The 25136-nt window shown below is 44.6% G+C and overlaps 1 protein-coding gene across 3 annotated transcripts in view; it reads right to left on the bottom strand.

The window, feature by feature from the left end:
- The window catches only part of Ntrk2 (neurotrophic receptor tyrosine kinase 2), a 330204-nt gene that overhangs the window by 238390 nt on the left and 66678 nt on the right, over nt 1-25136 (bottom strand). For all 3 annotated transcript variants that reach the window (XM_026783080.1, XM_013349167.2, XM_026783081.1), the window contains exons 9-11: nt 22951-22986; nt 20141-20238; nt 14075-14174 (exon numbers count right to left, since the gene is read on the bottom strand). In XM_026783080.1, coding sequence (XP_026638881.1) covers nt 14075-14174; nt 20141-20238; nt 22951-22986 — 234 coding nt within the window. The remainder of the gene's footprint in view (nt 1-14074; nt 14175-20140; nt 20239-22950; nt 22987-25136) is intronic.

The following is a 25136-nucleotide window of genomic DNA, read 5'->3' as shown; positions in this document are numbered from 1 at the left end:
AAGGTAAGAGAGCAGACTGTCACCAGGCAGTTTATAAAGAGGAAAGGTAAGAGAGCAGACTGTCACCAGGCAGTTTATAAAGAGGAAAATGCACACGATAGGCATGAAGACTTGGGAAGCACCAATTTTCTGGGTTCATAAGGGGAGGATGTAGAAGGAATTACTGTTCCCCATGACCTGGAGCCAGAGGGAGACAATAGCACAAGAAGTAAAGAGGAGGTGATAGAAGCTGCCCAAAAGAGCCAACCAAAGATCTTCTCCCACCAAGAGAAAATAAGGAGCGAGTAAGAGCTAAGATAGAAACAGATGCTGAAGTAAGGGCCAGAGGACGCCATGTCTCCCTGCCCCCCAGTACCAACAGTGATTCTAGGAAGAGGAACTTAGACGAAGATGGCAAAGCAATGGTCAGAAGAACAAGCAGGCAAATTGAGTGGTGTTGTCTTCTTCGGAAGCGATGGCCTCAGAACCTGGCAACCTTAAACCTTTAGCTTTATCCAAAAGGAGTGTCATGCAAAGACCCAGGGTTCTACCTGATGTTTAGCCACAGCAACGAGGAAACAGAATTCCTATTTTGTGTTGGCACAGTCTGAAAAGATGTCATTTGAAAGTGTGATGCTTTTTCCCAACAGCAACCGGAAATTCCAAATGAGAATTCAAGTAAAATTGCGTCAGCTATAAAACCCACCATACAACAGAACGGTCCAAACCTCAGGGGGAATAGCTGTAGGGAAGGACTCAGACAAAGGGAGAGGATTGTAATAGAAGGTCAAGACATAACTCAGTCCTAGTCTTCTTGTTGCCAAGGGCACGGCCATGTGCTAGCCACAATTGTCTAAGCATGCCATAGACGTACAACGCAGAGGGCCTGCAGATAATCAGACCTTCCAAGCCATCCTTAGGAAGCACCGGATGGGGATTGGGACGAATCTGGACCATAGTCCTGACACAAAGCTGAAGCTGACACTGGGGTATAATTTTATCCATAGTCTTGCATCATGAACTCTTCTTCCCTAACCTCTCCCTATTTATCATTCATTATTAGAAATTACTTTAATATAGTAATACATCCACGGTGCCCAAGTGTGAGCTCTTCCCATAAGCCTTCACAATGCTTGACTTACTCATGTGCCTTGTGCCTTTACCCTTCAGCAAAAGTGTCATAAAAGCTGCCTCAGTGTGAAAAACTATAGACAAAGGTCTACCTCATGACCAGGCTGAGCTCTCTCGGGCATATCTACTGTAAGGGTCCTATTTTCTACCGAGAGGTACCAGCTCATCCATGTCCATTGCTGCTCTATTCACAATAGCCAGGGAGCAGAAACAGCCTAGATATCCAACAGTTAATGAATGGATAATAAAAATGCAGTACATTTATACAATAGAATGTTTACTCAGTTGTTAAAATAATAAAATTATGAAATTCAAAGATAAATGGATGGATCTGGAGACAATCATTCTGAGTGGGTTAACCCAGACCCAGAAAGGCAAACATTGCCTGTTTGCTGTCATCTGTAGATGGTAACTTTGGGTCTTTAGATATGTTTCATTTGGGATGCCCACAGAGGTCAGGAAAATAGTGAGGGTCCATGGAAGGGAGCAATCTGAGGGAGAGGGAAATAGAACACAGGGGCAAATGGGCAGAGCAGAACAGAAGGGGTCTAATAGGATGGGAGACGGGACCGCAGGATAACAGCTAGAGGAGGGAGCATACAGAGGGATAACTAGCAAGCCCTTTTGAAGAGATATATGGAAACCTACCTACTTTTGTAGAAGCCTCATAAAATACACACATAGATAAAATGTTTAAATGGAGATTCACTATAAAGAGGCAACAGTATCCCTGCTAGACACCATAGGATAATAAATATGAAGTCCACAGCCAGGAATACATTGGAATTGTTGGCCAGTATGTCCCATAGACCCCAAACATTGAAATTGTCAATGCTATTGGCTTCCCTGTAGTACTTGGTGCTAAGACCCTATTACTGAAGACACATTTTTGAGTCATAAGACAACTAATCAAGTTGGTACTGACCTGAAACCTTCATCCCTACTTGCTGGCTTTCATAATGCCAGAAAGTACTGTGCATGCTACCAAAGGAGAAAGTCCTCATTGGTTGGTATGGGGGAAGGGTCTTTCTGTCTATGTGATGCTTTTATTGGTTAAAGAATAAATCTGTTTTGGCCAGTGGCCTAGCAGAATAGAGGTAGGTGGGGAAAACTAAACTGAATGCTGGGAGAAAGAAGGCAGAATCAGTGGGAGAGATACCATGGAGCTGCCAGAGTGGAAAGACACAAGCTGCCAGCTGGAACTTTGCCCATAGGCCATGAGCCTCATGGTAAAATATAAAGTAATGGAGATGGGTTAATTCTAGATGTAAGAGCTAGCTAGTAATATGCTTTAGTGATTGGCTAAGCAGTGATTTAGTTAATACAGTTTCTGTGTGGTTATTTCAAGGCTGGGCATCTGGGAACAAATAAGTGGCTTCCTTACAATCGGTCTTACCCAGTGCTGGCAACCCCATGACCTCCAATAATGACTGCTCTAGAAAGACACGCCCACTGGTGCAGAAGCTGCATGGACATTATAGAAGTAACCACCCAGTTTCCGGTTGACTTTAAGGCCCCTCCCCAAGATGAAACTCAGATCTGGGACATTATCAGGACCAGGAACATGTGGTTAAATCGATCATAGGCCCTAGAGAAGAATCTACTACTACTATTCTGCCAAATCTATTTCTAAAAATCTCCTTACTCACACTCAAGGGGAAAAGGCTACATGCATGCCATATGAAATCTATTCTCAGCTCTGTAACAGTCCTAAAGTGCCAAGGACTTACTTCAGACAACACCACAAAACCAGGCTGAGGGTAAGGAACCAGCCCAGCTGTTGAGCTGGTCCCCAAACTCTATGGTGTTTCAGGAAGGGATGGTTAAGGTAGAGCTAGCCTTTAAAAACTGGCTTGTGTGGATAATTTGAACTCACTATGTCCCCGTGATGACTTTAGGTTGGAAGCAATATCTGTGAGTATTATTTCATGTGAGAATAAAAAAGAAATTGTGGCTTCAATCATGGAGTGGAAAAAACAAAACTAAACAAAACAAAACATAGCGCACACTAAAATAATAACAGCAGAAGGGCCTGCCAGACTTTTTGAGGGAGTGTGTGATTACAGTAAATGATTTTATAATATGATAGCATTAATTCATACAAGAAGGGTCCCTGAAATGATTCTTTTAAGTCCTGGTTGTTTGGGGTCTTGCCACACTGTTTTGTTGTTGTTGTTGTTGTTTTTAACAGAGAAGCCAGGACAGGCCAGGTTTCACCAGGATTGCAAGAGTTGTCAAGTCTCACTAGGTGCTCGCTCCACTCTCCTTTTTTCCGTCTGGGCACACCCTGACCCCGCAGTGCCCAGGTGACCCTTCTGGTTGGGATATTAATAGCTGACCAAACACTCGAAGAGTTCAAATGAAATTCTCCTCCCCTCCCTCCTCCTTCTCTCTCCCTCTCGCCAGCACGTTCCGTCTGTGGCTTCACCTTGGCCAGAGCAGAGGTTTTCTTCTGCCTTGCTCCTGCCCAAGTCTTGGCTTCTCTCACAGGAGATGCAGCATCTCAGCCTATGGTTGTCACATGGGTGACAATCTGGTACATAAGGAATTGAATTTCTCTAGAATATCTCTTTTCCTCTCAAGCAGGCTGTAAATACATCAAATTTAAAGTCTTTTTTATGTAAAAGAATTCATCCTAGCAGTTGTGACTCCCCTTCACAGAAAGGGAATCTCATTAGCTTCCATGAGTTTGTGCTTCTAGATCTAAGACGATGGATACCAGGGCCTCCACTCTCTCACTGCCCTGAAGTTAATGCTCCTCCCAGAAGCTGATAAAACTGACGCACCAAGCCAGATAACACAGCAGGTTCCTTGTAAAACCCAGAACAATTCAAACAAATGAGCTCTTTAAAGGGCAATAAAATTAGGAATTGAAATGATTCTTACATAACATATTTTAAAAGTGAAGGGCTCAAAATAAGGGACATATCCAGCAAATACTGTACAGAGACCCCCTGGGGTTACTGTCTTGTGTACAAAACTCACCAATACGCCTGAACACAGTCTTAAACATGGTACATACATATGGAATGTTTCTGCTCCTTGGACTCAGTATCAACTCAGGTTGTAATTGCCATTCTTTTTCACCAGAACATACAATGTAAAACATAATTGCCTCTTAGGAATTCTCCTAAAGAACTCGGCCCTAAAACTCAGAACTGAGTTTCTCTCTATGATCACCCACACGGCAGGTTCTCTCTTTTATTTTACCAAAATGGAAAGAGAATTTAGAGACAAGAACACGGACAGAAACAGTAGCTACAAGAGGGAACCGCAGACGTGGAGACAAGGTTATCCAATCGGTGCCTCCAATATACGGCTCCTGTTCCTGGAGCTCACGAAGTAGGAGGTAAGCGCCTACAAACTCAAAGGAGGCGCAGCAGTCAGCCAGGCTGGCGTCCCAGGCGCCACGGGACAGCGGTGCTGACCCACCACAGTCATTCAGCCTTCTTGCCCAAGATAAAATTGGAGCCTACGTTAGAATTTAAGCCAAGTTACTATCGTTCTTCACAAATCTCTGCCCACCAAAATTACGTACAGGGATGGGGACGGGGCAGGGAGCTAGGGAAGCACAGAAGTGGAACAGTGAGATAAACAACAAAAGATAACGGTGATAAAAGGGGAACAGAAAGAAAGCCAGCGGACTTCCGGATTTTCAGAGTCCCCTTCCAAGTGTGGCTGGTCCTGTGTGAAGAGGTGCTGAGGAAAAGCCAGTGAGGATTGTCCTTGACTTTCAAGTACTTCTAATTTCTCCTAAACAAATTGCCCGTCCTTAAACAAAAGCAGTACTGTAGAGTGTTTCAAAATAATATCATATGAACGTTCTATGTTATGGGTACACGGAGCTTTTCCCTGGAGTCCAGACAGGTTCATGGAATAGCTCAGGCAAGGTGGGCAATGGAAGTTAGAGCTAAGGGGTTTTTTGTGTTGTTTTGTTTTGGTTTTTTTTTTTTTTCTGGTAACATAGATGAGTCTGAAGGATGCTATATTGAGTAAAAGAAGGCAGCCCTGCTTGATGAACGCCACGGAACGCCACGTGCTCTCTATTGCTAAGAAATCAACTCTTAATTGGGAAGTGTGGGTAGCAGAGGCCAGGGGAAGAGAGGAAGGGGGGTGGAGAGAGGGCAGGAGAGAGCACAGCATACAGCTGCTTAGGAGGAATGGCTCCTAATGTCTCCTAGTGCCATAGGCTGACTGGTTGACGACAATCAGACTGCAAAATACAGAGCACAGAGGACTTAGCAATTTCTGGCAGCGAGAAGTAAGCGCCCAAGGTAATCAATGTGCTGGTTACGTGGATCTCATCACAGTACATTGTGCTCATGGGATTTTATTATTATTTCTAATCCTTTGAGAACTTCATAAAATATATTTTAAACGTATTGACACCCAGCTCCTCCCCATCACCTCTCCATAACTCTCCCTCTCAACTTCCCCTTTCCTTCATAAGTTTAATAACTCATCAGCTCCAGTGTGTGTTGTCCAGAGTACAAGCCCTCCACTGTCAACTGATCAAGACATCCTGGCAGGTCCATTGGTCAACAATCTAGCACGAAGAGAGAAGGGTTCAGAGGCCCCTCACCTCTAAGAAGCTATGAATATTTGTATTCGTGCATTTGAACGGCATATGGCATCCTATCAGCATTTATAATCAAATTAAAATCTAAAGTTCAAATAAAGAGGTAGTTTCTCTTACATGGGTAGTGAGAGAATGACTGATCGGATCGCTCTGCTTTCTGTGTGAACGGCTAAACCAGTCCCTTCAAGCCCCGTATCTATGTCTTCACCATGTGATGCACAGATTAAGCATCCTTTGCTGTCACGTAGATGAATGCGATGGACGAGACATTGACATGAAAGTAAGAGAGACAGCTGGACAGAGGACCCAGTGGATAAGAGCACTGGCCACTCTCCCGGAGGACCCAGGTTCAGTTCCCAGCACTTACAGAGTAGTTCGCAACTATCTAAGACTCAGTACCAGGGGATACTAAGTATCCAAGGCTCCCTTCTGGTCTCCACAGGCTCTGCCCCCAGGTGGGAGAGATAGATGCATGCAGGCAACTGCTCACAGACAAAAATAAAAATTAAGTAAGTTTTTTTTTTTCAGTAGGAAGAGATTTGTAAACTAAGACAGCTAGTGAGCCTGGGGTGGGCTCACACCTCCAAACAACAGGAAACAGGGCAATCATTTCTTCTGAAATAAATTTTTACTGCTGGTCAACTCTTTCAAATGACATTTTTTTTTTTTCTGTAATTATCAAGGATTGGTGAGTATTGGCATATTGTTTCCTCCATGATAAGATTCCTGAGTTCAGTTTGAGGCTGTGGGGAAGAGAGTCAGAGTCTTCCTGACCCCTCTGGGAGGCTCTCAGTGCCTCTCACTCAGGAGGAACACACAGCACCATGCTCATCCCTACTGCGAGTTAACCACGGAGCTCTTTGAAACAGCTTTTTGTTTTGTCAGTGGCTTTCTGAGTCTATGAAGTTAAAATAATATTCTGAAAATGTCACACTAAAATTTTCTCAAGTGTCTTTATTCTCTGCATCTCTGAATAAGACAAGTATTTCACACAAAATTAAAAGAGAAAAAGGGAATTGCAAAAAAGCCCAAGGAGCTCAGCTGAAGAGCATACAGAGTAGATGAAGTCCAGGTATAAAATCTGCTTATGGCCTGCAGCAGGAGGCCTTCCAAAGATGTGTGGCTTAGACTAGAAAGATCACAGGTTTGTCTCTATCAAAAAGCAAACATTTTTGTTTACCAAAAATATTACTGAAAAGTTATAAGACACTGATGGGGGGGGGCGTGGCTCACACCTGTAATCCCAGCACTTAGGAAACCAAGGCAGGGTTTACTACAAGTTAGAGGCCAGCCTGGGCTACAAAGTGAGAACCTATATCTAAAGAACTAACATAACTTTAAAAACAATTGTTTAGAAACAAAAGATTAGAAAAAACAGGACTAATATGCTTAACCAATAAAAATCGATACAAAATACACACTGGGCAGTGTTGGCACACGTCTTTAATCCCAGCACTTGGGAGGCAGAGATCAGTGAGTTCCAGACCAGCCTGGTCTACAAAGAGAGTTCTGGAACAGCCAGGACTGTTACACAGAGAAACCCTGTCTCAAAAAAAAATAAAAAAATTGATATTTAAAAGTACTGTGTAATGTACACTAATAAAAAAAATCACATTTTTCATGTGATAAAGATTCTTAACATCATTATTAATCAAAACATCAGCTTAATCTAAATTAATAAATATATAGAAGACTGGTAATATTCTCTACAGCTGGGAATAATAAAAGTGCACCCTTGTGCTGTTGCTGGATGACCTGACAAATAGAAGGGCTTGTTAGGGCATCTGCTCACATTTGAAGCACGGACTCTTCCCTCCCAGTCATCCATTTCCAACTCTCTCTATGTCTATCCATAAAACAATTTTCTGAAATTTGATTAAAACTTAAATGTCAAGATGTATCAAATAAATCACAATTCATTCGCAATAATAAGAATATATAACAATTATTCAAAGCTAGGAATGCCTGTGCTTCACAAACTACGCTCAGTGTGTTCACAACAGCTCTGTGAGGTGGGTCTGAGCATTGCCTGCTGCAGCCTGGATCTGGACTGTGCCCCAGGGACTTGTGTGTAAGGATTTATTTTTTTCTGGTGCAATCAGGAGGTGAGAACCTCGAAGAGTGGAAAGAGAAACGAGGTTATTCAGGGCCTGCCCTCAAAGGGGACACCTGGATCCCAACACCTTTCTCTCTCCTCCTTTTCTTCATCCTTTCTGGCCAGAAAGAGGTGCATAATTGTGCCCTTCTATGTTTCCACTGTGATGAACCACCACAGGCCAAAAGCAACGGGACCAGCTGACCTTAGTCTAAACCTCCAATGCTGTGAACCAGAAAGAACCTCGTCTTTTTGATTGTCTTGGCTCTTTCTTTAGAGTGCTAGGAAGCTACCTTAGCGATTTGAATGAGAATGTCCCCCATAGGCTCCTGTATTGAATGCTTTGTCGTTGGGGTATGGGGCTCTTTGAGAAGGGTTAAGAGGTTTGGCCAGTCTCTTTCTCTGCCTGCTCAGGATGTAGCTCTCAGTTTCTTCTGCAGGACCATGTCTGCCTGCTGCCATACTCCTGCCAAGAGGATACTGAACTAAGCCTCTGAGACCCCCAATTAAACCCTTTGCTCCGTCACTGTTTTCTTGGTCATAGCGTCTCTTCGCAGCAGCAGAATACTGACTAAAACAGCTACTAACCCATGGGCAGGAGACAGCGGGTTTCAGGAGGCCTAATGTGGGGTGCAGGGAAGTACTACTAAATAATATACCGTAGCTGCCTGGGTGCTGGTAGAAAGGGCTGCCAGGCAAACTGTGACCTCGGGAAATATGCAGAACAAGGCTGGTGCTACGACTTCCCTGTGGAATAAAAAAAGAAGCCCTGTTCTGATTATCTACATAAAAGTGAAGCTGTGTATTTGATCATTTACATAATGTATGCATCCTGCAAGATAAAGACAGTTCTCTCTGGGAGGGGAACCAGCGGTGTGAGAAGGGGGTGGGGAACTTAGGAGTGGAACCGGCTTTGTGAGAAGAGGGGGAGGGGGCTTCTGTTTCTGACTTACATCTTCCTAAGCCACGTGGAAGTTTGGAAAACAAACTTTTGTTAGCGTTCTAATTTATCTACACTGCATTTTTTTTTCAAAAGTGAAAGACGCATGTGGAAAAAGTTTGCCTTCTCAGATTTTTCCATGGTCATGTTTCTGGCTTTGGTCACATGTTTCTCTCTTCTAAAGAAAAGCTGACCCAAATCTGTGTTGAGCGGCAGCCCTTCAACCCTCTGGGCTGCTCTGAGCACCTAGAAAAGGCAAAAACCACCAGCAGAGTTAGCTCCAGCCCTGCAATGTTTACCAACATTTTTAAATGCGTGGAATTCTTCGGGCTGAAAGACACGCTAGGTCAGTTCAGAGCACTGACTTCAGTGTGGAGAAGAGAAACATGGACTTGTACTCCCAGACGGTGTCATTTTGTGTCTGTCTTAACTGAAAATCGGGGGTGAACTGAGATGGGGTATGAATCCATGCAGGCTAGGAGCATACAGATGCAATCTCTTGACCACTGAGATATTTCCATCTGCACCCGAAGGATGCATTGATGCAAGGGGAGAAACACCACCTGTGCATTTCCATCAGGGAGTGCAACACTCTGATAGCCACGCCCGATCCTCACCCGTGTGGGGAGTGCCAAGCCTGCCAGCCCCACCTATGGCAGGGCTCCCAGAGTGGAGCACCCCCTGAAGAACTGGCAACCCATATGCCAGGATTCTTCCATTCCTGTCAGAGCAGGGAGGGCAAGAAGCCCTGTGAGTGCCAAGGAAGACTTGGTCAGAGTGTGAGTGTATGCGTGCATGCGTTTACTGCACATTTGCGGTCCTGTTGCTGTTCCTTAGCAACAAGTCGCTCTGAAAATTCGTTGAGAGCCATATCATTGAAAAAATAATCAAAATAAACTGGCAGCAGTCTTAGAAGAAAAAGAATCAAATTATACTTACAGGAATATCAATCTGGTCACAGATGTAGGTAGACTCACGTGTTTTATGTACTCATATTAAATATGCATAAGATTAACTGAGTTACATAGCCAAACACTAATAGTACCCTTTTTTTGGAACTCCTTTATGCTAATAATAACTAGACATTCAATAAAATAAGTAACTATATAGAAATAAACAAGAGAAATGGAAAGGAAAAACTCTACTGCTTGACGTTGTTACTGTCACAAATCTAACAGCCTATCAGACATTAGCAAGAAGATGCTTAAACTATAGTAAAGAAGTAACGGTGAAAGATAAATTCTAGATTCACAGTGCAATTTGAGCCACCAGATGACACCTCCGCCAGCTTCAGGTCTGAATGGAGCCACAAGCACCAAAGCCACATGTTCAAAGGCAGCAGTTGAAGAGCTTCCTAAGCAAAGTTGAAAACTAAAGTACACCTTGCAAACTCAGAAACCACTGCTCAAAACAGAGTCCTGCAAAAGCCAAGTGCCCCAGGACAGGACCTGTCCAGATGACTTCTCGTCAATGACCTCCAATTACCTCAAGTCAGAGGAAATTAGAAACAGTGGGGTTTGTCCTTTCCAGCAATTAGGGGGAAAAAAAACAGACTCTCTCTTCAGCCATTTACATGTGAGTTATCGACCAAATATTAAGTCCTTAGTAATTAATAACTTACATTGGATGACGCTAACAGCTCTCTGTAATCAGTCAGTCTATTAATATTTATTGAGTACCAAGTGGAACTAGGCACTAAGTAAACAGAGATGAGCAGACAGAACTGATACTCAGTACCCACCCGTGCAAACAGAGGCTTTTTCTATCCCACCCGGTCCTGAGGCCCTTTTAAAATAATCACTCAGAGGCTTAATATTAATTACAAACTGTTTGACCTATTAGCTCAGGCTTATTATTAACTAGCTCTTACCACTAAGTCAACCCATTTCTATTAGTCTACATTTTACCCTGAGGCTTGTGACTTGTTACCTCACCTCTTGCTCCCCTGGCAGTGGTTGCTGGCATCTCTCTGAATCTGCTCTTCTCCCTTATCTCTGCTTGGATTTCCCACCTGGTTCTATCCTGCCTTGCTACTGGCCAAACAAGATTCTATATTAACCAATAGTAATAAAATACATTCACAGCATACAGAGAGGTTATCCCACAGCCACACTATCAGCAATCTGCTTCCACCGAGTAGACAGAGCAGAGGGCCAATGAAGCTCACTCCTTTGGCTCCATCTCCAAAGACAACACCACAGCTCTCTGGTGTTGCAATGCATTTAACTCCCTGGTTTGCAATGCAGATCTCAACTCCCACAGAAGCAAGGTCACAAATAATATTTGGGTCCTCATAAGGATTATTGTTTTTTTCCTGCATTCAGCTACAGTGTGGCAACCGGGGGGGGGGTGGCTTGTATTACCCCAAGTTCTTCAAATCAGCAGTATTAAACCATTCATTCATCACCTGAAAGGTTGTGCTGTGAATAGACATAGTTGGCATGCAAGACAAGCCATGTTCCCCTCGAAGTTCCTGCAGTAAAAGAACGGTAGCCAGCATGGTGGCATTGAAAGGTGGTATGGAAGGTTTAGGAGATAGGGCCGAGTGCATGGGACTTAGGTCACTGGAGTGCTGATCCTGCAAGGAGTTAATATTGACTTTGCAGAGTAAGTTCATGTGAGAGAAAGAGATGATAAAAGAGGAAGATTGGTCCACCCTGCCCTTGGCTTCTTTACTAAACATGCGATTTGATGTTTCTCCATTGTCCAACCTTCCTCTGTATATGACGAAGGGAAAGGCCTCACCTCAGGAGAGGTGGAAGTGGGCTGTTTGGGTTCTCAGACGTTCAAACTGTGAGCTGAACAGACCTCGTTTTTATATATAGCCCCCAGCTTCAGGTATTTAGTTTCCATAGCCGTGGAAAATGAATGTAGTCGGGATGGACACAAAGCCCTGAATGCCTAACGGTGGACTGGAAGCCCTCCTCTGTCTTGACTTGTCCCTAAGACATGGAATATATTGGGGTTCAAACCTCACCAAAAAGCCTGTAAGGGTATAAATTTCATGTGCATACTAGCTACTGGTCCCTCTTTGACTCCACACTTCTGGCAAGGCTGTGCAGCTTCTTCTATTGCTCCTACAGACCCCTGACTGGCATAGTGTCTGATTATTTCAGAAGGACAACGTTTGCGCAGTCTTCCCATTTTACGACATCCGTTTTGAGTACAATCTCCACTCTAATAGCATTGAAAGGGCACTAGCACATTAATTTTTAACCAGCACTTTAGGCTCGGGTTTGCTTGGGCTTGATACACGAACCCCATCTTAATTTCTAGATCCCAAAGATGATGAACTCAGCATCTGATTTGTTAAGCAATAACCTCAGATGGGGGGCAGTTTGTGCGTGCCATAGTACAGACTGAAACACCGATGAAAGCAAAAATAAAACAAAACCCAGCTGCTCCAAAGAGAAACTGAGTCTTTGAGACAACACTGTCTCAAACACATTTTATTCACGTTTAGGAGTTAGGGGAGGGGTGGGGGAAGCCATACCTATAGCTGTTACGGCTGGATGACGTCATTGACTGCCCTGGTCAAGGCCAAACAAGTTCTTCCTCTAAATTCATTAAGGATACCCTTGGATTGTGCTCAGAAAAGGCAGGCATTTGGTGGTAACACAACCTTCTTGGGAACGAATATCTACCCTTTTCCCCTCCCATTGCTGCACTACTGAGAAAACAGGTCGCCATTCACAGGAACTTCTCTTCTGTGTGTAGTTCCTGGACAGCAGCAGGAAGATTTCCCAGATTCCACTCCCAGGATTCCCACCACTGCCCATGAGCTCCCGGAAGGGACTGGGCACACCCTTCCTCATGATGAAACCCCTCTGGTCAAATCCTTTCAGAAAGGAGCCAGCTGCTCTCCAGGGCAAGCTGTGCTTGAGGACAGGCACTCAAAATGCCCCCAAGGAAATAAAGCACCCGGTGAAGGTGAGAAACATAAACGCTCGTGGTGGGTACCCAGCATGTGGGGAGCAGACAGCTAGTCCAGCCTGGTGGCTTGGGGGAGAAATGGCTGTTTGGTGTGCTTGGCAACCCCACACTGTCACACGAGGAGAAAGATGTGGCAGCCCGCATTCATGACCGGGGGTTAGTGATTCTCAAGGCTAGGGTGATGATGACATAAACAGCCCCTGAAAACTGTTCAGATGCAGTTGCTGACGCATACAGGCCTGGCTACCTCAGAACTTTGGGGAGCCCTGCAATGCTTGTTTCCCTGTCGGTTTCTGCTAGGCTCTTTCACAATGACTGCAGTCCCTCAGCCCTCCTCTTCTCCCAGGCCTCACAGTTTCCTAGAGCAAAGGGGATTTTCTCCAAAGGAAGCATCAAAGACCCACAGGCTAAGAGATGGCCACGGTAAGACTGGAAGGGTTTTTGTCGCGTTTTGTGTTATGTCTGAAGAGATGACCACTGAGCATCCTCATCTTGGTCACCAAAAGAATGAGGCAAGGAAACAGCAGGAAAGGTCATCCGCCCTAGGGCCATGCACCCTGGCCAAGATACTGCGTGAGCATCCCTTTTCAAGTGACGAGCAGGGCCAGAGTCATTCCCGCTGACCACACAGGTGAAAGACCCGCACCATGCTCCACCAAGCCCTCTTACAACTTCCCCTCCTAGGCCCTCACAGTACAGAAGTGCCAGAGAACAAACCAAATACAATAATCTCACTGCAGTCAATACAAGCATCACAGCAAGTGCCTCAAAGTCAAGGGAATGTCTCACTTTTATATAAAAGCACTTATTCAAGTGTCTCCGCATGACCACCCCTAAACAGAATTCATTGGCCTTAAGAGCATCAATTATGTGTTCACGGAAACAGTCTCTGGTTCTCAGCCCTGAGAATTTTTCCACTTAAATAAGAACCCATCCATGCACAAACTCACGGTACCATGGTGGCTTTCTTATTTTGCTTCTGTCAGTGTTAATTTTCCAAAAAATGGAAATACGGAAAAGCAATAGCAAGAGAAATCGGGTGGCAGAAGACTTAGACTCTCAATATACAACAGAAAGTAGCAGGTGCCATGGCCGTAGAGTCTTCTGCCCCCGCGCCTCACCCAACCACAACAGGACACTCCAGTACTGCTGCATGCCTACACTGCTGAGTTAGTTCCTACCCGAGACACCAGTCCATCCTTCCTGGGACAACTGTGCTCGCAGGAAAGTGGGCAGTGTTGAGTAATCACGAGTTTGTTCTGTCTTGATTTGTAGTATTATACCCTTGTTGCTATTTTTCCGGCTTAAACACCAGTCATCATAAATGCAGCCACTTCCTCCTTTAGTGATAATTAGCGTTAGTCATGAGCCAAAAATGAGTCCACTTAAGAAGCAAAACAAGTGTGGCTTTGCTTACCTTTCATGCCAAACTTGGAATGCCTTGCCAACTTGAGCAGAAGCAGCATCACCAGCAGACAGAATCCTACCACAGACGCAATCACCACCACAGCATAGACCTGGAGAGAAAGCGAGGCTGTGATGACCTTGCAAAGCCACTCCCTGCTCTTGGATAATAGTGATGCCCATGGTAGTTAGTATTTCCTGAACACTTAATATTATGATGCCCATGCTACAAAGGAGAAGCATGTCAAACGTATAAACAGATCTCTAACTGATACCACGTGGATAATTGTATCTATGGCTACATCTGTCTATTCATCCCTCCATCTGGAGACACAAGAGTAAAGGGGAAGGAGAGGGGGGGTGGTAGATGAATAAATATTAATATTTTGTTGCTAGTACAAAAATACAGTGGGGTTAATTTTATTATTCTCATTACTGTTGTACATTGTTGTACATGCTAAAACATTGTTCATGGTGAACACCCTTCTTAGTTTAGTGCCACGACTTGCAGGAGCCAGGGCACGCCAGAAGCAGGGCTGTGTTTTGCTGTGCGTCCCAGCGCTGAACAGGCCTGGAGACAGACATCACTGATCCGTACACTTTTCTGCATGGGTGATACCCATCAGGACAGGCTTTTTATGTTTAAAAAAAAAAATGGAATTGCAAGTTGTGAGTTTTGCAAGTAGAAAGAGTAGCTGTGTGAATTCTGTCACAACCCCAAGGCAGAGGCGACAATGGAAACTTAGTATTCACTGTCACCGCTGCTCCTCTGGGTACACTGTGATCATCTTGCTTGAAGGACATGGTGACATTGTAGAGACAAAGATGTGATAATGTAACACACTGAACATTGCTTTTAGGTTTTGCTCAGGTCAAGGATTCTAATTTGCTTTCTGTTGCTGTGATAAACACCATGACTAAAAACAAGCCAGGAAGAAAGGGCTTATTTCATCTTACAGTTTACAGTCTGCCATCAGGGGAAGCCAGGGCAGGAGCCTGAGGCAGGAACCATGGAACCCTGTGGAAGAATGCTGCTTACTGCCTTGTTTCCCATGGCTTGTTCGGTTTTTCTCTCCTATATATCCCAGAACCACCCACCAAGGTGGCTCCACCCACAATTAATCCACATCACGCCACTTCATCAAGAGAATGTTCTGCATTCTTCCATTGAAGGGCATCTAGGTTGTTTCCAGGTTCTGGCTATTACAAACAATGCTGCTATGAACATAGTTGAGCATATACTTTTGTTGTATGATAGGGCCTCTCTTGGGTATATTCCCAAGAGTGGTATTGCTGGGTCCAGGGGTAGGTTGATCCCGAATTTCCTGAGAAACCGCCACACTGCTTTCCAGAGTGGTTGCACAAGTTTGCATTCCCACCAGCAATGGATGAGTGTACCCCTTTCTCCACAACCTCTCCAGCAAAGGCTGTCATTGGTGTTTTTTTATTTTAGCCATTCTGACAAGAGGGTATCTTAAAGTTGTCTTGATTTGCATTTCCCTGATCACTAAGGAAGTTGAGCATGACCTTAAGTGTCTTTTGGCCATTTGAACTTCTTCTGTTGAGAATTCTCTGTTCAGCTCAGTGCCCCATTTTATAATTGGGTTGATTTGCCTTATACGGTCTAGTTGCTTGAGTTCTTTATATATTTTGGAGATCAGACCTTTGTCAATTGCGGGGTTGGTGAAGATCTTCTCCCAGTCAGTGGGTTGCCTTTTTGTCTTAGTGACAGTGTCCTTTGCTTTACAGAAGCTTCTCAGTCTCAGGAAGTCCCATTTATTCAATGAGGCCCTTAATGTCTGTGCTGCTGGGGTTATACGTAGGAAGAAAGTGTGGAATATATACATATTAGAGTACTACTCAGCAGTAAAAAACAAGGACTTCTTAAATTTTGTATACAAATGGATGGAAATAGAAAACACTATCCTGAGTGAGGTAAGCCAGACCCAAAAAGAGGAACATGGGATGTACTCACTCATATTTGGTTTCTAGCCATAAATAAAGGACATTGAGCCTATAATTCGCGATCCTAGAGAAGCTAAATAAGAAGGTAAATCCAAAGACAAACATATAGGCAGCCTCCTGAATATTAACCTTCATCAGGCGATGAAAGGAGACAGAGACAGAGACCCACATTGGTGCACCGGACTGAAATCTCAAGGTCCAAATCAGGAGCAGAAGGAGAGAGAGCACGAGCAAGGAACTCAGGACCACGAGGGGTGCACCCAAACACTGAGACAATGGGGATGTTCTATCGGGAACCCACTAAGGCCAGCTGGCATGGGTCTGAAAAAACATGGGATAAAACCGGACTAGCTGAACATAGTGGACAATGAGGACTACTGAGAACTCAAGAACAATGGCAAGGGGGTTTTGATGCTACTGCACGCACTGTCTTTGTGGGAACCTAGGCAGTTTGGATGCTCATCTTTCTAGACGTGAATGGAGGTGGGGGTTCCTTGAACTTCCCACAGGGCAGGGAACCGTGATTGCTCTTTGGGCTGATGAGGGACTGGGACTTGATTGGGGGAGGGGGAGGGAAATGAGAGGTGGTGGCGGGGAAGAGACAGAAATCTTTAATAAATAAATAAATTTAAGTTCCAGGACAGGCTCCAAAGCCACAGAGAAACCCTGTCTCGAAAAACCAAAAAAAAATAAAAAAAAAAATAAAAAAAATAAAAAAAAAAAAAGAAAATGCCCTGCAGACACGCCCCCAGGGCCAATCAGGCGGAGGCAATCCTTCAGTTGAGATTCTGTCTTTCCAGGTGATCCTACTCTGTGTCAGATGACAAACTTAACCAGCACATCAAGGTTGGGGGGCCGGCAAGCTTCTGTTAATGCTCTGACAGATGGAACATGCAGATTCTGCCAGGCACGTAGCCCCTGTTCACAAGAACTCAGCTCTGCAGTGTAAGTTGAAAACAGCCATAGAAGATGTGAAAACAAACTTACAAGGTCATGTTCTAATAAAGCTTTATTCATAAAAACTGACGCTGCACTTTGACAGTGCTTACCAACTCCTGTGGTAACTGTCACTAAAAAGCTTAAACTCCATGTGTCATTCACTCTGTGTGATATCCCTTAAAGCAGTATTATTTTTCCCTCTAAGGTAATTGTTAATACTCCTTAACAAATTGATCTTGGCTCCTGTTTCTCTGGAAGACGCACTCCCTGTCTTGCTGTGGTTAGGGGCATTCTCGACACTAGTTGAGACTGGTTTAGCAAAGGGTGGAGCATGCCCTTGATGATTTGAGGTCTCAGTCAAAGGTCATGGTCATCAACAAGCCTTGGTGCTGTCAGTCAAAGACCTGGCAACTTTAGATTTGATGGTGGATCTGGGGGTGGCGCTACAAGCACTTAGCGAGTAAAATCCAGGAGTCTGCTAACCATCTACCATGGCCAGGAAAGTCCTTAGAGCTCCTCACCGCCAAAGCCAACAGTGTCAAGTCTGAGAAGCCCTACTCCACCTGCCTCTGGAACTTTCTCCCTGCTGTGATGAGAACCAGCTCTCCAAAGGGCAGCTGTGTGTCAGCCAGGTCCTACAGGCAGGACAAGGCTGAAGAGACTCCCAGTAACACACATAGTAAAGCATACGAGAAATGGCAGCAGTGCTCAGCCACTAAGATGCGGGGATGTTTGTTACTGCAGCATAGCAGACGCTGACACTGCAGGCTATAGATTTAGACTCGACTTCTTCCTGAGTGTGAAGTTCAGCTGTGCTGCTCTGCGTCTCATCATCTTCATGTGTGACTACTCTCTGCCCTGTGGACTGTATAATCCTCTGTGAGTTCGTGCAGACAGTGAACTAAGAACCGTGGCTAGGACAGTAGCAGCACAATAATTAAGATGATGGCAGGGCAGATGGTCATAGGATCAAAACTAAAACTCGTAAAAAGGTAAATAAATATCCCAAGGACACACAGCTTGCATGTGAACCAGTCTGCCCAGTTATTTAAATTAGCTGTAATTTATTCGCAACAAAGTGTATGGTTCACAAAGAAGGCAGGAAAATTAAAAACTCAAGGCTAATCCCATTGCAGTTTCGACGTCTGGTGTCAGATAAGAGAGGCATTGAGACAGTCACAAAGCACCTGCCAGGCACTGGCTATGGCGGGTGTCCTGCAGGCGTCTGATAGCGGACACTTCCGCTACTTCTCTTTGGTGCTTCCGGATACAACATCAGCAAAACTCTGGGTATAGACTTATAGCCTCATCAGCCTATACATCCTCAGAGGGACAGCAGGGGCCACCTTGTTCTAATCAAATCCACCTCCTTCGAACTTGCCCAATATAGCCACACTGAACAAACTACTCAGGTGTTGGTTAACCATCAGCCTTCTCCTTCCTAAGAAACAGTCACAACACCACAGAGTGGTCACCTTTGTTTTATTTCATAGTGACTGCAAGGAAAAAATTGATACTATGTTGTGATAACTGTTAAGTTTTATTAGCAATTTTAAACTCTTACCATGCCTAAATTTGTAAATCAAACTTTATTGTGGGTATTCATAGGGAAAGCCCCAGGCAAGCTTCAACGCCACCTGAAATTTTAAGCATCTGCTGGAGGTTTGAGAACATGTCCTTTTCAGTGAAAAAGAGTGGCAGCTGAGCCAGCAAGATGACCCAGGGGGTAAAAACACTTGCCTACTGCAAGCCTGATGACCTGGGTTTGAGCCTTGCAACCACAGGGGAAAGTGGTCTCCTGACCTACACATACACTGAGGCAGGAGCATACCCAAACATAGACACACACATCATACAAATGGATGGCACTCATGCGCACACACACACACACACACACACACACACACACACACACACACACACAAACACTTGCATGTAGATTACCGTAAATGGCCAAATGCATTACCCTGGCATAACAGGATGGGGGCCAGAGTGAATGAGCTGCAGAGCTTGTTACTTGTTACTTGTAGTTTGTTACATTGTTTCAGTTCCTGTTCCTTGCCAAATGGTCTCCTAATTCATCATTTGCAAAGCTTATCAGTGTCCCCCCAACAAAGCAGAGTGAGTTATGCAAACTGCTGTGTGATTGACACATGACGTTCAGACTGGAACACAGGCAGGCAGAAACAGTGAGCCCCATCAATGTTAGAAGCTGGATTATCTGCCGGACGGTGGTGACCCACACCCTTAACCCCAGCACTCGGGAGGCAGAGGCAAACTCTGTGAGTTTGAGGCCAGCCTGGTTTACAGAGCTAGTTCCAGAATAGCCAAGACTACACTGAGAAACTCTGTCTCAAAAAGCAAACAAACAAACAAACAAACACAATCTACATTTTCTAACTCAGAGGCATAAATAAAGGACCATTTTATGGAATTTAAAAAATCCAGTTATGTATGGTTTAGACATTTGATGCACAAATAGTTTCTAGCTCCAAGGAGAACCATTAGATTAGAAGAAGAGTTATGGGCAGGATGCTGACAGGAACGTTGATGGCATCGTGAGGGCATGGCAACTATCATGGCTACTAGCAACCTAGTCTAATGGAGTCATCCTCATAATATAAAGAAAAAAATAACTAAAATTTTTGAGATTCATAGAACTTTTATGTCACAAAGCACTGTTCGTCTTTGGACAGTTTTCCAAGTCAGATTAAAAATGTAAGACCCGACAACACCTGCAAACCATACTGGGGAGAAATAGCAGTTGGCAAGGAGCTTGTAGCCAGGTCCTGTTTGGTAGAACCTGGGTCAGCCTGCAGCTGTGGCAGCAGAAGAGAGGCATGGTGGATTCAGGCATGGAAGGAATCGGAGCTCACGGGACATGCTGTATGTGAGAAAAACTCAACCTGGTTCCAAACTGGTCCTACCATGGAACCCGAGGATCCACAGACCCTTGGGCAGCAGTTCACTGTAGAGTAAGGATAATCACCCGGAACTATTTCAAGACCCTTCGTCACCAGCCTGAGCCTTCCAGGGAAGTGCGGCCTCCTATTTCCCAGCAAGGACTTGCTCACCTACCCTTTCCCTCAGCTCTTCATGTGCACACCAATCACCAGCATTTGACCGTTCAGAATTGCCCAAACCAACCCAGGAAACACCTATCAACCCTACTCACCGAGAGACGCTCCCGATTGTTTTGGTCGGCAACATCCGTGGAAGGGATCTCATTGCTTTTGTTTGTGGTATCCCCGATGTCAGTTGCTACAGTCCAGTCTTCAATTGGAGACAAGAGAAAGAGGAGGAATATTATAAAGTCATCGATAGGCTGCCAACATACACAGGGTCACAGCGCAACCCAGAACAAAGCAAGGCAGAGCCAGAGAGTGCTGATCACTGTCGGGACAGCCTGGTTGTGCAGGGATGGGTCTGACTGCTCAGTTAAACGCACAGCGGGGATGGAACTGCACAAAACCAATATGGATCCCATCTCCCCATTACTGTTCTGCTGGTCATTCTAAATCCACTTTAAGATTTCTTCTTTGCCCTTCGGGAAGCTTCCCCTCATTAGTGCCCATCTTTAAAACAACCGATGGGAGCCATGGCTGCTTTTCACATGAAAATCTTTGGAGGGCAGATCTGGCTGCCAGTCTTAAAGCTGAGAAACGTCAGCGGGAGAAGGGAAATCATGCGACTTAGGCCACATGGAAAGAAGCAGTCAGAGCTACACAATTACCCAGACTGTAAGAAAACCCTGGCTGCTGGGCAGGAGCATCTCACTGGGGAACAGAACAAGGGCTTAGGATGCAGCCTGGTGTGCGCATCACTGTGGTACTAAGACCCACAACAGAATCTTCAGAAGAGCGCAGACACACCAATATTTCACAATAAATAGGCCAACATAATAATGAGCCGCACAAGCGTGTCTTCATTGAATCCATACATCTCGAAATCGGCTGGCATGTTCTCGATGGGTTTTAGTTTACACAGGTTCGGTGACTGATTTTCCACAGGCAATCAGAGAATTTATTCTTTTTTTTCCTTTCTTAAGCAATTTAATTTTATTTAAATTTCCACCTGTAATAATTCCAGAGGAATGTTCCCTATGAATCCACTAAAATCTTCCTCCATTGTTCTAGAATTTATTCTTAATATTACCAAGTACACAAACTTCTTAGCAACCTGATTGCAGACAATGTTGCTTGTAAGCATCTTTGTTTCAGTTCTAAGCGAGAACATTGCCCCTCATTTTCATCCTGCGAAAGCCAGTTCATTAACTCGGCCCCAGCCAAACTCCCCTTGGTAGCATCATCGTGCTGGCTTTAGGGCAAACAATTCAAATTACATTTTTATTAACAGCATGTTCCTTTGAATGCGAGTGAAAAAAAAATAACCGAAAAAGCACTTATTTTCTCTGTTTGTTGTTGTATTCTTAATGCCAAAACTCGCATTTTAGCAATGTTTATTTGGAATATCTTAAAACTCGCTGATTTCAAACATAAGCAGACATCATTTATTTACTAATTTTTCTTTGTAGTATAGCCAAGTAGTCAGGCAAAATTTAGACCATTTTAAATGTCTCTAGTTTAAAACCATGACATCTAAGCCAACATGCCCAACGTGGGAGCTGGGGCCACTGGGGAGATAGCATTCTTAAAGTTTCGAAGTTACTGGAAAGAAATTCAAAACACAGTTTTAAAATGTAAAAATCACTGTTCAAACATCATGTTGTCTAGGATAATCTGAGACATGTTTTTCTTAAAGTCCTAGCAGTTCAAATAAAAATACATATTCAAATCACCTGTACATGCCACAGCTTGGACGAAATATAGATTAGCATGCATACACAGAGAAAGGCAACGTAATTCCCAGTTAAAGTTAGCTGGAGTTAAATACACATTAATAGGCATAGGGTGGTCCATAGGAAAAGCTTATCCGATGGAGATCTTTACAAAGTGCACACTGAGCATGACCATCATTGGTGAAGGGCATTCTACAGACCCAAGCAATCAGGAACGTCAGATAATGTACATTTAAGTGAAAAGCTAAAGAACAAAGGACATTTAAAAATATAACGTTCTAGCTCATTTTAATTCTAACTAATTTTAACCATTTTCAATTATAGTCCCAATCTTGAAACAAAGCTTGTCACTTCTCTACATTCGGTGGCTTTGTGCTCACAAGGGTAGCTGGGAAATCTGCACTAAAGGCTTCTATAACCATCCGTGCACCCTTAGCGTTTGGTCAGCAAGTGAAGTACAGATGAGCAGCTCAGCATCATGAGGGCAGATTTTTGGCTCCTCCTAGTCCATGTTCCTAAAAGGACTTCCCTTTTTTTCAGGTGCTAAGCCTGTCCATCCCCAGGGAAACTGGCCTGCCCTCCAGGAATGGCTGAGTAAGTCAAGGCTAAGCATTCCTGCTTCCCAGTAAAAAAGATGAGGTGGAGCACGGTTGGGTCAATCCCTTCGCAGCACCCAGAAGGAACCAGTCCAGCAAAGCTGGTCAGTGGATGGCGAGATGTGGAGCAGAGACAGCGAGTCTTGATGGCACAGCCCGGTCCTGGCCGAGCTGCCCAGGCAAGCACTCCCTTTGAAGCTCTGTGCCCGAGCAGCCTTCTGCATTATACAAGAGACCATTTCATATGTGTTTCCTGACCTGGTCTGAAGGTGATCCACCTCCCCTCCCTTGGTTGTCATGGCTTTTAAACAGATAATTAGTTCCCAATTACGGAAACAAGATGTCTGCAGGAGCAGAATGGATTTACTACTTCCAAGAAGAGAGCCTGGGAGAGGAAGTGCCTTTTACAGGCACTGTAAATACCCAGGGAAAAGAGCCGTCAATACTGGGTGATACTTGAGATGTTATTTTGGCCTGTGTAGCACTTAAAAATGTGTATTTAACTCAGCTTACAGGTCTTCTTCTAGCTGATTTATTTCATTATACACAAACATTTAGAGAAATTACAGAGTGAAGAAACACGATAGCTACCTTCGTAGAGGTCTTCAGGGTAGTTTGGGTTTGTCTCTGCAAAGCAAAACACATTAAAGAGTTGTAAGTACGCATTTTAGAGGGGAAAAACCTGCTTAGCTCTACCAAGCAAAATGTGTCACATACACCCTGAAGGTTTACAGCCAGATTGCCTGTCTCTAAGGACAAGTCTCTAAGAGCTGCGGCTGTGATCGCCCTACAGATTAAACTCTCTCCTCTTTCCTCCAATTTCATACCTCAAGGAAAAAAAGTGAGAAACCAATTTGGAAAAAAATTAGCTCACTTTGGCCACTTCTCCTGTGCTATCTCCATCACATAGTGGGTTATGCTAACCATAGTTTGGATATTTTTATTTCAAAGATGGTAATTGTCATAGTACTTTTGTTACTCTGATGTTTGGGGTTACTGTCAGGTTATGTACCCCAGAACCATTTACATCCAGGTCCATGTTATCAGCCTTGCATGAGTGCTTTTGTTTTTCCCAGGAACGAGGAAGGGTTGAGGGTTTCCTTGTCCCAACAACGCAGAAACATTATATTTCCCTTCTAAAGTCATTGACTAAAACGAAGTGATAAATACGGTTTCTACCAGAGATAAATACAAGCGCATAAGACATTTCTCATTTGCACAGCTGTGAAACCACCAACTTGATCAGAATCTCTGTGATCACAGCTACCTGGGTCTGTAAGAGAGTGAGCTTGGCAATACACCTCATCCTAGCATTTACATGATTTCAGAATTAATTCCCTCAGAGCCTCCATACACATCTAGTCTTTGCCTATCAACAGCAAAACTTGTGGCCATAAAGTTCATTCAGTCTCCTTCTGAGCCACGAGCGGAAAAGTGAGCTGTGCCAGCTTTCAGCTCCCGAGCTCCCCGGTGAATAATAACCAAGGTTAGTCCGAGCGAATAAACCAGTGGAAACGGCCCTGGTGCTCCAGGTAGACTGGAAGCGTACTTCAGTGAAAGAATTCCTGTTTGCTGGAGGAAAATGACGTGGATGGCTCTGTGTTGTGTTCAGTGCAGGGTGCTGCCTACGACTGGGCAGTTCACCTTTCCTGTGCACCTGTCGCTGGAGCCTATGTGAACAGCATCACCCAAAAACGCACATTATACAACCCGTGCATCCACCTATGACCAGACTGTGTCAATTCATACAAAATCAAGAAGATTTCAGTTACACGTTGAGGACTTTTATCACTGCCAATATCATTTTGAAGTAGTTTTGAAATACACTATCAAAATATCTATCCTTTAATTACAACACGGCGTAAAGGGGCTGGCCGACTTGCGGGCGGCCCTGCAGGAAGTCTGGGGATCATTTGGTGAATTCAGCAGTGAGAAGTCCCAGAGCTGCACCTCCCAGCGTTCTTTGTTAGACCTCCACTGACCTCTCAACCCCTTCTCTTTGGAGAGACCCCACGCTAAACGTTGTCCTCCACAGTGGTGGTTCTGACTCCCTGCTGAGGGAACGTTCCACAGGCCCAAGGGAGAAGTCATCCATCGAGCTGCCAGCCAGTTATTAGCTCGGATCCAGCACCCTTGGCTGTCTTCCCACCCTCCCCTCGACACAGAGTCTGAGTCTGTCAGGGCCTCTGTCCTCAGACTTCACTTCAGGTGCCCTGGGGTTTTCTTCCAATCTGCCCCAAACCCTTTTCCACGCCCTGCTCATCCTTTCCCTCCATCTGTCAACCCAGCATGGCTGTAAGCCACCCTAAGGAAACTCAATCCCAGACTCCAGAGTGCGACGAGAAAAGCACAAGGACACAACGGCCCAGACACTCACAGGAGAGGAGCCTCGGGTCAGAGGTCACGGCCCCAAACCAGAGGGACCAAAACCATCCTATTCCTGTATGAAAGCAAGAGTCGGAGAATTCTAATTTCAAACCCACATTAATGGGTCGAAGAATGTAAGACATTTTGTTCCCCAGACATCAGCATGGTTTATAACTATAGAGTGTCCCATTGGAAGTATGAAAAGAAGAGTTAGTCCGGCATTGTGACCATCCCAGATAACCAGGGTTGAAGGGCATTCCTACAATAATGGACCGGATCTCCCAGCTCACGCAGCACCAAGGTTTCCCTCCTGCCCGGATATGGGACTTGCTTTTTGAATCCTGGGAGCAGTTGATGGGCTTGTTTATTCTCAAATTCTCAAGGATCCCACAAATGGGAGGGAAGGGACA

This window comes from Microtus ochrogaster, chromosome 16 (genome assembly GCF_000317375.1).
Source record: "Microtus ochrogaster isolate Prairie Vole_2 chromosome 16, MicOch1.0, whole genome shotgun sequence".
In the NCBI taxonomy this organism is placed as follows: domain Eukaryota; kingdom Metazoa; phylum Chordata; class Mammalia; order Rodentia; family Cricetidae; genus Microtus; species Microtus ochrogaster.
The sequence above is the reverse complement of the archived record's forward strand: the minus strand, read 5'-3'. Positions and strand labels throughout refer to the sequence as shown.